Below are 13,983 nucleotides of genomic sequence, written 5' to 3' on the forward strand. Positions count from 1 at the left end.
AGTGTTAGGAGCCAGGCCCCTGGGCTGAGCACCTCACTGACATCTGTCTCCAGTCACGCCATAAGCCTGGCCCTGGAGTTGCCTCCACTTCTCAGAGGAGAAAACAGAGATGCTGAGTGGTGAGCAACCCCTAGCAGCCAGAAGGGGCTGGAGCTGGGATGTAAAAGGGGGGCAGTCTGGCACGGTCTGACCACTGGATGATGTGTCCACATGCCTTGTCCTCTGCCCTGCTCTGGCTCTGTCTTTTCCAGTGACCTTGCCGGACAGCCACACTCCCTCCTGGAGTGAGAAGTGGGGCGGCAGCCCTGTGGACTGGGGAGACGTGGGCGATGGACTGAGTGGTGGCAGCAGCCGTTGTATCTTCAGTCAGGTCTGCAGTCCCCTTAATCTCTTTGCACACTTTGCCCTGGAGCCGGGGTACTCACTGCTGGGATTTGCAGGAAAAAGAGGGCAGAGAGGAGGGACTGGAGCTGGCCCAGCTCCCAGCCCCACGGCCGGCTTCCACACGGCTGAACAGGAATTCTGGGCAGGAGCACACAAAGGAGAGCTTTGATGTGCCTCCTGCCAGGCTCTGGCTATTCCCCTCTGCCTGCTGGTGCTTTGCCTGCCCTGCTCTGGGCCTCCAGGGAACCTGATTTAGCAGGAGGTTGTGGGCAGTGAGTAGCTCCTTGTGACAAAATAATCCCAACCGGCTGACTGAACCTGCCCCCAGGAAAGGCACCTCCAGAACCTCAGAACGATTTGGGCACCCGGTGGCTCCAAGGAGGAGCTGCAGACCTGGCAGGTGAGTCATTATCCAGCAACCTGCCTGGACTAGAGAACCCAGTCCTGGGGTGAGGAGTCAAGGGAGGTCCAGGGAGGCCCCATCCCAGGCGCAGGTTGGTCCAGACCAATCTTGGCCAGTTTAGCAAACGCAAATATAGAATCCCCCCAGGAGTGTGAATTTCAGGTGAACAACAGGTACTTTTTGAGTGTAATATGTCCCAAATTTTGCATGGGACAAAGCATTTGTTGTTCACTTAACATTCATACGTACTCGGGTGTACTGAGTTCCTTCTGACAACCTTAAACGGCAGTGAACAGCCTGGGCCTGACGTGAGAGGTAAGTGAGTTTTCATTCATTTCTTCATAAATTAGTGCTTTAAAAAAAGCCCCACAGTTAACAACTTGGGCATATTTAGAAATCAGTTGCTATACTTGCTTTAGCTCTGTGCTTTAAAGATGTGGGATCTTGTTCTGCTGTCCACTTTACTGGCCGAGGGTATCCTGCACTGTCCCGCCTGCCCGGACTTCTCGGACTTGCCGGTCCTGTTTGGGAAACATCTTGAGATGGCATGGCAGCACTTCAGGCTGGCTCTCTGCATCCCAGCAGCCAGAGATAGTCATGGATTAGGTTTGGTTCTCAAGGATGAATCAGCCCCTGTAGCCTCCCTGCCCTCTTGGGGCTTGGCAGTGGGAAGGGTGGGAAACGGGCAGCCCTCAGATATGCTTGGGGAAGCTCCGGGTCTCTTTGTAGAGTCAGAATGATCAGTATGATGCTAAGAAAGGGAAGGGAGCCATTTTCCAGCGAGACGTTGTGCCTGGTGCATTACAGGAATTACATGGTCTGCACGACAATTCTTTTTTGGTAGGTGCTATTATTATGTTTCATTTCCTGACAGATGCTGAAGCTCAGACACGTTTGATAATTTGCCTAAGGTCCAACAGCTAGTGAGTGACTGAGCCTAACTCCAACCCAGGTCCCTCTGACCTTCAAGATTTTGATGACGTCTGTTGTTGTTGTTGGGACTTTGCTTGGAGATGTCTTAGCTCCAGGTGTCAGACTTGGTAGAGTGGGTATTTGACACAGCACTTGACACCACCCAATTTCAGAATACCTGGGTTCAAGTTCTAGCTTCACTTCTAATTCCAGCTTCCTGCTAATGCAGACCATGGGGGCAGCAGTGACGGCTCAGTTGCTTGGGTCCCTACCACAGCTGTAGATGACACAGATGGAGTTCCAGGCTCCTGGCTTCAGTCTGGCCCAGTGCTGGCTATTGCAGGCATTTGGGGGAGTGAACCAGTGGGTGAGAGATCTCACTGTGTTTTTGCTTTCCTAAACAAGCAAGCACACAAGTTTGAAAAAAACAGGTGTGATGTCAGGCATAGGTTCAAGTCCTAGCTGTGCCACTTACTGTGGGTAGGTGACACAACTGAACAAAAGGACCTACAGGTACTAGAAACGTTTCGGCAGGAGTGGAGACAATCCGGAAACAGAACAACAAGAAGGCGTACTGAGTGACCAGATTGTCACTGCAGGCTGTCATGGCCAAGCATTGCTTATGTGTACAATAATCATATCCCATAATATTTTAAGAAGATGTATTTATTTATTGAAAAGGCAAAGTGACAGAAAGACACACACACACACACACACACACACACACACACACACACGGAGTGAGGTTTACCCAGTGGTTCACTCCTGAAATGACCACCACAGCCATATCTGGGGCCAGGCTAAAACCAGAAGCCAGCAACTCCATCTGGGTCACCCATTCAGCTGGCCGGGGCACAAACACTTGCGTCATTTTCTGCTGTTTTTTTTTTTTTTTTTTTTGTGCAACTGCAGGAGGCTGGATAGGAAACGGAGCAGCCAGAACTAGAACTGGCACTCCAGTTATGGGACACTGGTGTTGGAAGTGGCAGCTTAAACTGTTACACCACATTTTTGCCCTGGATTTTATCAGCTTCCTACCTCATGTTATAGGAGACAACCAGGACTCCTGATCACTCACACAGCCTGCAAGTGGAAGCTGCCAGGGAGTTCTGAGCTGACATGAAGTCGCAACTTGGGTTTGAGTCTTGATCCTCAACTGTTTTGGGTTGTGCTATCCTGGACACATCACTTCTCCCTTGGCCCTGCTTCCTCTTATGTGAAATAGACAACAACAACAAAAAAATATAAATAATCCCATTTGAGATAATGGAGTTGAAAATACTCAGTGTGGCACAGAGCCTAGAACACATACCCACTGTCTTGGTTACGTAACGGTCACCAGGATGCCTGAGGATGAATGTGCTGGGGAGGTCTCTGGCTTACCCTTGGAGCCGGGGGAAATGGCCACAGAAGGGACAAGGGGTTGACACCTCCTTCAGTGGTTACATAATTGAGCATGGACTCTGATTCTGGGCTTTTTCTCAGTTGAGGTTCGAGGGATTTGTGTGTCCCTTCTCAAAGCAAGTTTGCCAAGGGTAGCCCAGACCCATCTTCTCCAGAGCCACCAGGGGGCGCTCCCTGAGAGCCAGTCCTGACCTCCAGACAGCATCACAAGGTGGTGGGGGTGGGAGGGTTAGACCACACCTGCTTTTCAAACAAATGCCCCTGGTGGTTCTGAGCCGGCTGAGACAGTTGCAGAATGGTGTCTCTAACACTCTGACTTCCTAGGTTGGGGCCGCGGGGGAGGCCAGGAGTGAGAACACAGAGCCTTTCTTTGGAGGACTGAGTCTCCCAGAGGCAGTATGTCAGAGGGGGTGAGTACTCCAACCTCCACCTTTCTCCTTTCTTCTCTCCCTCCTGTTGCTTCTCCATCATCCACACCTTGACAACCTCCCGATGGGCCCTGACCTTGGGCAGAAGTGCTAGGTGCACTGAGCCAGCCGTTGGCCATGCTCACTTATATTGGTGGGGGACCTGGACGGGTTCTCATTTCTTCCTAACCCCTTTCTGCCCAGGTGGGCACGTTCCGCATGGTGCCTGAAGAGGAGCAGGAGCTGCGGGCTCAACTGGAGCAGCTCACAACCAAGGACCATGGGCCTGTCTTTGGCCCATGCAGCCAGCTGCCCCGTCACACCTTGCAGAAGGTGAGGCAGCAGGGAGGGGCAGCTTTGGGAGGTGATACAGGGTGAGGGTGGGTGGGGTGGGGTGGGGTGGGGAGGACCATCACAGAGTACCCCAACCTGTACAGAGGGCGCATCCCCAGTTTTCCAGGTCAACCTGTTCATCCTGGACACCTAGAAAGTTAGGGCTGTGATAGGAACTCCACTGGATGGACACCTAGGCCAGCCTAATCCGTGACTGCAGTCTGAGGTTTCTGGACTAGGGACCGTCCTGGAGTCAGATATGGAGAACATTGGCTTCAACGTGGCCCTGGAGTAGAGGGTCCCGCTGCTGCTCCCACTGGATGGGCAAAAGGCCCAAGTTCCAGCTTCCCCCACTCTGGGTCTCGCTTTCTGAACCTTAGGAATACAGCGTTAAACTAGCTCAGCGATGACCAGACAGTGTTTTGTGGATTTGAGGGGGTAGGGGACGGGGATAAGAGGTAGCTAAGCTGGGCAAGCCAATGGAAAGAGGCACTGGCTCCTTCCTTTTGCTGTCAGCCTCAGGCTGTCTTCTCAGGTGAGTCCTTCTGGCCCAGCCAAGGGGAGGAAAAGTGAGGTTCAGAGGCAGAAGGCAGACTGCCATCTGCTGGGGGCTCTTTTCTTTTGTTTTTTGTTTTAAGATTGATTTATTTTATTGCAAAGTCAGATATACAGACAGGAGGAGAGACAGAGAGGAAGATCTTCCATCCGATGATTCACTCCCCAAGTGAGCCGCAACGGCTGGTGCTGCGCCGATCCGAAACCGGGAACCAGGAACCTCTTCCGGGTCTCCCACATGGGTGCAGGGTCCCAATGCATTGGGCCATCCTCAACTGCTTTCCCAGGCCACAAGCAGGGAGCTGGATGGGAAGTGGAGCTGCTGGGCTTAGAACCGGCGCCCATATGGGATCCTGGGGTGTTCAAGGCAAGGACTTTTAGCCGCTAGGCTACGGTGCCGGGCCCTTCTTTTTTTCTTTTGAAAGGATCTGAATGAGGTTTGAAAGACAGCAGAATGAGGTAGTTAAAAGTGCAGCAGTGGAGACCAGTGTGCAGTACAGTGGGTAAAGCCTTTGGCCTGCAGTGCCCACATCCCAGATGGGCACTGGTTTGTGTCCCAGCTGCTCCACTTCTGATCCAGCTCCTGCTAATGGCCTAGGAAAAGCAGCACAATTGCTTGGGCCCTTGCTGCCCATGTGGGAGACCTGGCGTGAACCAGTGGATGAAAGATCGCGCTCTCTCTGTCTCGCCCTCTTTCTTTGTAACTCTTTCAAATGAATAAGTGATCTTTAAAAAAAAAAAGTGTGGTCACCATAGAAGTGTCCAGGTGATCCTGGATGAGAATATGTTTGCATCTGAGCTTCAGTCTACCCATCTGAGAGACGGGGAGAATACCCACCATGCTGGGTTGTGGCACAGATTGAAAACCAAGGTCGCAGGCACTGCGCTTGCGGGCAGGCGGGCAGTGTCCCTAGCTATGGTCATGCGCGGCCCTCCAGGCTCATTGCCAAGTTTCTTTTCCTCACCCACATCTACACCCTGCCCTGCGCCAGGCCAAGGACGAACTAAACGAGAAGGAGGAGACCCGGGAGGAGGCTGTGCGAGAGCTGCAAGAGCTGATGCAGGCGCAGGCGGCCACTGGCGACGAGCTGGCTGTGGCGGTGGCCGACAGGATGCGAGAACGCGACAGCGCCTTCCTCCTGCGCTTCATCCGCGCGCGCAAATTCAACGTGGGCCGCGCCTACGAGCTCCTCAAAGGTGAGGGGTGCAGCTCCAGACAGGAGGTAAGGGCGGGACAAGAATCCGCCTGCATGTGACCACAAGACCCTCGCTCTCAGCCTCCTCTCCTTACCGGTAACATGATGCCTGGGAACAGTGGGTTTCAGAAGTCCTTTCAGCGCTGGCAGTGAAGGGAATGGACGAAAGAGCGTGACACCACCCGGTTTCTGGAGCTCTAACCCCTCTCTCCCAACCTTGGGGCTCAGTGAGTAGGACTATGGAGTTGAGTTTGTATGGCCGACGGGAGCGTCTCCTTTCCGGCCTTCCCCTGCCGCGTGTGGCACCTGGGTCACTGCAGGTCCCAAAGCTCGTGGCCGTGGCACTGGGGATGGGGCCAGCTCTGGCTGTCAGTTCTGGGGTCAGTAACAGAATACTGACACCCTCCTCTTCCCCTCCGCTAGTCCCCGGTCCTCTTGGAACTGACACTCTCACAGTGGAAATAACATGAGTAAAGCCGACAGAATAAAATAAAACATGCAGTGTTCCCTGGTGTTGGGGGAAGAACAGTGGAGAAGGGTACAATGTCCAGGATGGAACACCAGGATGGAACAGCTGACACCATAGGTAGAAAGGTGAACAATGCGATTTGCCTGGAGGACTCCAGACAGGGAGGAGTTGGCATGGCTTCTTCCTGGTACATGCTGGCACAGCCTGCTGGCATCCCCTGACACACACTGCTGGAACACCTGCTCTGGGCCCAAACTTCCCAAGTACTTAAGATGTGGTGAGGGAAGCAGCCTGCAGGGGTGAGGAACTGCTCAGAAAGGGGACGGCTGGGCTTGTGGGCAGCAGAGATGGTGCTGTGGCCATGCAGGGCCTCAGACCTGCCTGGGGTTTGTATTTGATTCAGGAGTTCCTTCCAGTCCTACCCACACCCTCACTGTACCCAGATTTCTTGTCTTCATGAGAAAGAAAATAAGTAGCAATCACCTTCACATTTAGGTCTAGATCTGGTGTTTGCACAGTTTACGGTGATGGCCACACCCTGAATCTTCTGACTGACTCACGATTTGGTGAAATGGGCTGTTGTCATCATCCCGTTTCAAAACTGAGGATGCTGTCAGTCTCCCCACAGGCTGTGTGTGGCGGAGCCAGGCAGGGTTCCAGGTCTCTGCCTCCCACTCTAGGCCACTTCAGAAGGTGCACAAGGCAAGGAGGGCCTGGTACCCTAAGGGGCTCCTCATGTCTCCCACCTCTAGGTTACGTGAACTTCCGGCTGCAGTACCCCGAGCTCTTCGACAGCCTGTCCCCAGAGGCCGTTCGCTGTACCATTGAGGCTGGCTACCCCGGTGTCCTCTCAAGCCGGGACAAGTATGGCCGAGTGGTCATGCTCTTCAATATTGAGAACTGGCACTGTGAGGAAATCACCTTCGATGAGGTCAGTGACAGCTTCCCTGGCCTTCTCCCTCGCCCCACATCACCCCCGGCCTTTGTGGGACTCTCAGTCTTGGCTCTGCAGAGGTCTGTAGGGGAAAGGGCAGGCACCTGTTGCACAGACTTTGCAGGAATGCTCTGGAGCAGCTGGGAGGACTTTGCAAGCCACTTCTATGTGGCTGTCCTTGGATCCCTGTCCGATGCCAAGTGGGGGCAACGGCTGTGGGCCATGAACTGGGGGCAGTGCTGTCAAAAGCGGAAAAACGGAGTGGCAGGGAGAGCAGGGATTGCTGTGCCAAGGGGCTGGAGGAGATCTGCAGGGTGCTCATTCCAACCTGCTGAGCAGCCAAGGTCTTTTCACTTGGAGCTAAGGTGTTAGATTATGTTTGAGAGAGCTCTTGAGAAAGCAGTCTAGATTGGGGGGATCAGATTTTGTCTTTGGGGAGCTCCAGCTTGTCATGAGCCGTAAAAGGATTTTTTTTTTACATGAAAAAAAAAAACACTCATTTTGGAAAATGCTATGTAGTTGCCCTAGCACATTTTATTGAAATGTGTATCATTTCTCAATGACTTGAGATGCAGTCTTCACCATATTCTATATGAAGGTCTTCAGGAAGTTTGTGGAAAATGCATATTATGTTTATATATCTATATTTGTTTAAAATTTTGCACCAAAATAAACTTATCCTTTATCATCTTTATTTATTTATTTGAGAAGCTGAGAGACAGACAGCCAGAGAGAGACAGTTGAGAGAGAGTTTTTCATTCTGTGATGATAGGAGGGGGCTGGAGTTGGGGCAGGGCTAGTGGAGGCTGGGAGCTGGGGGCTCCCTCCAGATCTGCCATGTGGGTGACAGGGACTCCCTGAGCCTTCACCTGTTGCCTCCCGGAGTCTGTGTCCACAGGAGACTGGAATTGGGAGAAGCTGGGAATCGAACCCAGGCATTCTGTTGTGGGATGGAGGCATTAACTGGCATCACTAACTGCTAGACAAATGGTTGCCTCTGAGTTTATCTTTTAATTCAATTTTCTATGCATTTGTGGAAGTATCCTTGTATTTTTATATGTGCTTGAGTCTGTTTCTGGGCTTTCTACTCTATTCAATAGTTCCTTTATTCTATTTATACTCCGTAACACACTGTTTGAAATTGTAATATGTTTAATGTTGATTAGGTTTAGTTATATCCTTTTGCTCAGAGTTTTGGGGGGCCTTTCCAAGCTATTCTTCCCCCCCTCCAAGTTTTTATTAATTTGTTTGAAAGGAAAGAGAGAGATATCTTCCATCTGCTGGTTCACTCTCCAGAGGGCCGCAAAAACTAGGGCTGGGCAAAGCTAAAGACAGGAAACTGGACTTCTGTAAGCAGCCTCAGCTTGCTCCAAATTTATTTGTATTTCCCATTAAATAAGGTAATAGCTTTAGCACAAATACTTCTTTTTTTAATTTATTTTTTTTATTGGAAAGTCAGATTTACAAAGAGAAGGAGAGACAGAGAGAAAGAACTTCCATCCACTGGTTCACTTCCCAAGTGGTCACAAAGGCTGGAGCTGAGCTGATCTGAAGCCAGGAGCTTCTTCTGGGTTTCTCCATGTGGATACAGGGGCACAAGGACTTGAGCTATCCTCCACTGCTTTCCCAGGCCGTTTTCTGAGAGCTGGATGGGAAGTGGGGCAGCTGGGATATAAACTGGCACCCATACACGATCCCAGTGCATGCAAGGTGAGGACTTCAGCCACTAGGCTATCACACTGAGCCTAGCACTGATATTTCTTTTTTGTTTGTTTGTTTAAGATTTATTTATTTTTATTGCAAAGTCAGATATACAGAGAGGAGGAGAAACAGAGAGGAAGAGCGTCTGTCCGACGATTCACTCCCTAAGTGACTGCAATGGTCGGTGCTACACCAATCCCAAGCCAGGAGCCAGGAACTTCCTCCAGGTCTCCCACGTGAGTGCAGGGTGCTAAGTAAGGCTTTGGGCCGTCCTCGACTGCTTTCCCAGGTCACAAGTAGGGAGCTGGATGGGAAGTGGAGCTGCCGGGATTAGAACCGGCGCCCATATGGGATCCCGGTGCGTTCAATGTGAGGACTTTAGCCGCTAGGCCACTGTGCCGGGCCCAGCACTTCTTTAAGGAAGAGATTTAAGTACAGGAGTATATGTGTAGATATACTCTGAAATATATATATTTTTCTTTCCTAAATACTATCCACTTATTTTAGAAAATATCAAGAGGTCATAAGTTTAAAACCATCTGTCACCTAGAGATGTATATCAGTGATAGCTTCTAATTTTTGTCTGTTATTAAAATATTTTATTTTACTTATTTATTTGAAAAGTAGAGTGACAGAGAATGAGAGAGTAGGGTGAGAAAGAGAAGAGAAATTTCTATCTGCTGATTCTGTCACCAAATGGTCACAACAGCCAGGGCTGGGCCACGCAAAGTCAGGAGCTGGAATGTCCATGAATAGCTCTCACGTGGATGGCAGGGGCTCAAACACTTGGGTAGTATAGCTGGGACTTGAATTAGCACTCTTACAGGATGCTGGTGTCTTGGGTTGTAGTTTAACCCACCATGCTTCACAGATTTTATGCACACCCCCCCATATTTATTTTAAAACAATGGGCTCATACTACATGTTATTATACCTGTATCATTAGTCGTATGTATCATTAAAAAATATTTTTAGGAGGTGGCCTGTGGCTTGGTGCTTAAGACACGTGTGTCTGTATCAGAGTTTAATTCCTGGCTGTGACCTGACTCCAGGTTCATGTTAAAGGACCCTGAGAGAAGAAATGGTGGCTCATGTGGTTGGGTTTCTGCCAACCCGATGTGATACCTGGATTGAGTTCCTAGTTCCTGGCTTTGGCATAGCCCAGCCCCAACTGTTGTGGGTATTTGAGGGAATGAACCAGATACTGGGAGTTCTTTCTATCTCTGAAACAAATAAATGAAATTTAAAAATAATCTTTATTATTTTTTTCACATTCAATGAGCATTTCAGACATTTTGAGTCAACATGTACTCATTGCACATATTTAGGGAGTAATATTTCAATTCTGGATCAGTTTTAATTGCTCCAAGGAATTCCATGGCATAAACATTCCATAATTTCACCAGTTCTTTTTATTTAGATGGGTCCCACCTTTGGGTTGGGGTGCGGGTACGGTGTGGTGCTTGTGATGTCATCATCCCATATCAGATGCAAGTCTGAGTCTCAGATGCTCCATTGCAGATCCAGCTGCCTGTTAATGTGCCTGGAAGGGCAGTGGGAGGTGAGCTGTGTGACTGGGCTCCTGCTACCCTCATGATAGACGCGATGGAGTTCACCCTGGCCCAAGTCTGACTGTCGCAGGCATTTGGGAAGTGAGCCAGCAGGTGGAAAGTCTCTTTTCATCTCTGCCACTGTGTCTTTCAAATAAATAAACTAATATTTTAAAACTATCTTAAAATTCAAATGGTACGGGGACAAAACTCTTCCATCTAACTGTGGACATGACAGCTCAGGTTATTTTCTAGGTCTCCTTTCTCTAAGGCAGAACATCCCAGATGGAAACCTTTGGCAAATTAAACTCCAATAGAAACTACTGAATAGCTCGCTGCTAAAGACCTGGAGCCTTGGATCTCTTTTGGGTTGGAATTTACATCCGATTTACTCTGTGCTTGAGATCTTGCAGGCATATTGCTTCATTCTGGAGAAGCTGCTGGAGAATGAGGAAACCCAAATTAATGGTTTCTGCATCATCGAGAATTTCAAGGGCTTCACCATGCAGCAGGCTGCTGGGCTCCGGCCTGCTGACCTCAGGAAGATGGTGGACATGCTCCAGGTGAGGCGTGTGAACTGGTGCTGGCTGGACCTCTCGGGGTGGGGACACTGCAAGGCAGGCTGGCAAGGACTTGAAAAGAGACCCCGTAGTGCCATAAAGAGCACAGTCAACTACACTTGCAACCGCAGACACTTGCAAAGTGATCAACACTTTGCCAAGTTTGACTCCTTGCAAATCTCTCAGTGACTCCCTGCTCCATTTCACAAACCTGAGAACCGAGGTAGCAATCTAAGTGACTCTCAAGGTCACAGTGATAGAGTGGCAGAGGCTCGGCTTGCTCCTACCTGTGCCCATCTACAAGCCCGTGTTCTCCGTCCGTAGCTGTCATGCCACTTCTGTCTTTGAATGAGGAAGGGATATCATCCCGTCACTGGCAGCTCACTCCTTCTAAGGGACCTTCAAAAACCTAGCAGAAGAGGCAGACATTGGGCTTAGTGATTAAAATTCCTGAATCCCACTTTGGAGTGCATGGCTATGAGTCCCAGCCCTGGCTGCTGCTTCCAGCGTCCTTCTGATGCTCCTGGGAAGGTATCAGATGATGGTCCAAGCTCCTGGGCCTCTGCCCCGGAGTGGAAGACCCAGCTGCAGCTCCTGACTCCTGGCTTAGGCCTGACTCAGTCTGCATCTGTTGGGGGAGAGAACCAGCAAATAGAAGATCTCTGTCCTTTTCTCTTTCCTGCTGTCTCTGTCACCCTATCTTTTAAATAAATAAATAAATAAAATGTAAGTTCATGGAAAAGTAAAATTATGAAAAAAACTATGTATGAAATTTAAATGTTTAAATTGGGAAGGGGATGAGGGAAATACTAGGAGCCTATGCAGCTGTATTATAAAATGATGATGATGATGATGATGATAATAAAAGAAATAATGTCCATTTTCAAAGTAAAAAAAAAATAGAAAAAAAAAGAAATTTAAATGTTTGCACCAAAATAGACGTTAATTCCATTTTCCATGAATGTTTTGAAACGTGCTGTGTATACTGATGTGTCAGGAGTCCCTTCACCCTGTTCCTTGGAGATCTGGGATGGGGTGGGACAGGGGCATGGGGGGAGCTGACAGTAGTGCCCAGTGGTCTTCAACTAACAGTTTTCAATGAACTCCACAGTCCAGTGGATTTGAAAAGGCCCAGTCACCAAAAAAGTTAGCAAGGTTGCTGTTTTGCTTCTTCGCCTAATTCTGGGGCTCCTTGCCTCCGCAGCGGCAGAGTTGAGCGGTGGCCCTTCTGGGGCTTCCCACCTGCAGTGTGGGTGCCATTGGGGAAGGGACGGGATCGGGGATGGCAAGAGGAGGCCACTGGGAGTCTCTCTGCCAATGCAGGATTCCTTCCCGGCCCGGTTCAAAGCCATCCATTTCATCCATCAGCCATGGTACTTCACCACCACCTATAACGTGGTCAAGCCCTTCCTGAAGAGCAAGCTGCTGGAGAGGGTGAGTGTGGGGCCTGTTGTGGAAGGATGTGATGAAGACAGGAGGCCAGTGGGCTGAGGGCCCCACCCTCTGCACCCTGGTCCTGAACCACCCAACCCTGATGACACAGCCTGCAGGGTCCTGCAGAAGGACCTCATGGTGCAGGGGAGGGCTTGTCCCCTGTCCTTGGCTGGAGCCCTCCCACTCAGCTGTCTCCTCACTGCCCTGCAGGTCTTTGTCCACGGAGATGACCTGTCTGGCTTCTTCCAGGAAATTGATGAGAACATCCTGCCGGCCGACTTTGGGGGCACCCAGCCCAAGTACGATGGCAGGGCTGTTGCTGAGCAGCTCTTCGGCCCCCGGGCCCCAGCTGAGAACACGGCCCTATGAGGATGACTGGGCCAGGTCCCTGGGCTCTCAGGTGTCAGGGGGCCCAGGTTGGGCAGCGAGCTGCCTGAGGAGACACCCAGACCTCCTTAAGCTCCTCCCTCGCTTGGGGGGTGCAGTAGAGCAGAATTCCCAGGGGGCAGTTATAGCTTCACCTGTCCCTGAGGCTGTAGGACAGTAACTGGTGTGCCCTTGAATTGCCAATCAGACTTTTCAGTGATTTCGTTTCTAACAGATGCTTGCTACTTTAGGATCTGTGATAATAGGCAAGGGGTCTGGGGTGAAAGTCCTGCCCCAACACAATAAAAAAGAAATAAAGGAGGGGGGATGAAAATCCCAACGACTCGATTGAGCTGACACACTGATCTTGGCACTTGCAGACAGATCGTGGTTTTCCACACTGATTTTCAGGCGAAAGCAGCCTTGTAGCAGCTTCCTATTGGGTGGCCTGCCCCGGGTCCCCTGCAGCCTCCTGCGGGCAGTGAGGGTCAGGAGCTGTGCCGTCCTCCCAGGGCAGCCGTGCCATCCACTCCATCTGTTGTGGAAGTTTCTCACCCAGAGAGCTCTGCTCTGCTCCCCTTGCTTGATGGATGGCTCCGCGCATGGGCAGGCCAAGCCTTCTCCAAACGCCTCTGGTCCTCCAGCTATACACCTAGAGCTCTTGGTTCTCAGGCTCAGGTGGTTGACAACGCTGCAAGTGCACTTCTCGAATCTGCATATCTTGACAAATACAAATGATTTCTTTCTCTGGAGTTGGCTTTCCTGGGGTGCATGCTCATTTTGGACAGTGAGGTCGCCCGGGAAGGTCCCCTCAGGGCCGGGCATGCTGCTTTCCCTAGGGAGCTAGTGGCTTCTCCCGGGCGTGAGGCTCCCAGGCACTGACTGATGCCTCACTGAGGGGCTACGCATACCTGTCACCTGGAATCAGATGCCTGATCCTGCTGCTGGTCATGGATGAGGGCTGACTGGCCTGGTTGCTTCCACCCAGGTAGCCGAGGGAATCAGCCCATGGGATTACCTCCTCCTTGTAGGGGATTTTGGGGCAACACCTTCCAACTGGTAGGTTGTTGGTTCCATCCAGTCCCATCTGTCTTCACACTTTTGGGAATTTTCCCAATGCACTAAGAGTCTTCTTTCTTGCTTTCCAGTGAGGATATGTGTAAACACGTGTACAAAGTTACTTGGAAACACCCTTGGAGGGCTGGCAGGAAGCTGGAGTCAGGTCACAGCCAGGAATGAAACTCAGACACTCTGATTAGGGACACACGTGTGTTAAGCACTAAGCCAAATACCTGCCCCTAGAGTTATTCTTTTAAAATTTATTTTATTGATAAACAATCCTGTTGAATCTGTGCCCCCATGGGATGTTGATATC

General features: G+C 50.6%; 1 protein-coding gene and 1 long non-coding RNA gene across 3 annotated transcripts; both read left to right on the forward strand.

Moving 5' to 3' along the window:
* On the forward strand, positions 1-776 carry LOC131480522 (uncharacterized). The gene is made up of 3 exons (XR_009245583.1): positions 1-119; positions 252-370; positions 713-776. It is a non-coding gene; the product is annotated as an uncharacterized LOC131480522 (long non-coding RNA).
* A 2,383-nt stretch (positions 777-3,159) lies between these two features.
* RLBP1 (retinaldehyde binding protein 1) lies at positions 3,160-13,226 on the forward strand. Of its 2 annotated transcripts, none has more exons than XM_058665604.1 (7): positions 3,160-3,513; positions 3,715-3,843; positions 5,391-5,595; positions 6,816-6,994; positions 10,662-10,811; positions 12,132-12,242; positions 12,453-13,226. In XM_058665604.1, exons 1-7 carry the CDS (start codon positions 3,502-3,504, stop codon positions 12,609-12,611), a joined length of 945 nt encoding a protein of 314 aa, XP_058521587.1. In that variant the 5' UTR covers positions 3,160-3,501; the 3' UTR covers positions 12,612-13,226. The 2 variants fall into 2 exon arrangements, with proteins under 2 accessions (XP_058521587.1, XP_058521586.1); XM_058665603.1 differs by having other exon boundaries at positions 3,164-3,513; positions 10,653-10,811.
* The last annotated feature ends 757 nt before the right edge of the window (positions 13,227-13,983 follow it).

The sequence above is a fragment of the Ochotona princeps genome, chromosome 6 (genome assembly GCF_030435755.1).
Source record: "Ochotona princeps isolate mOchPri1 chromosome 6, mOchPri1.hap1, whole genome shotgun sequence".
Lineage (NCBI taxonomy): Eukaryota > Metazoa > Chordata > Mammalia > Lagomorpha > Ochotonidae > Ochotona > Ochotona princeps.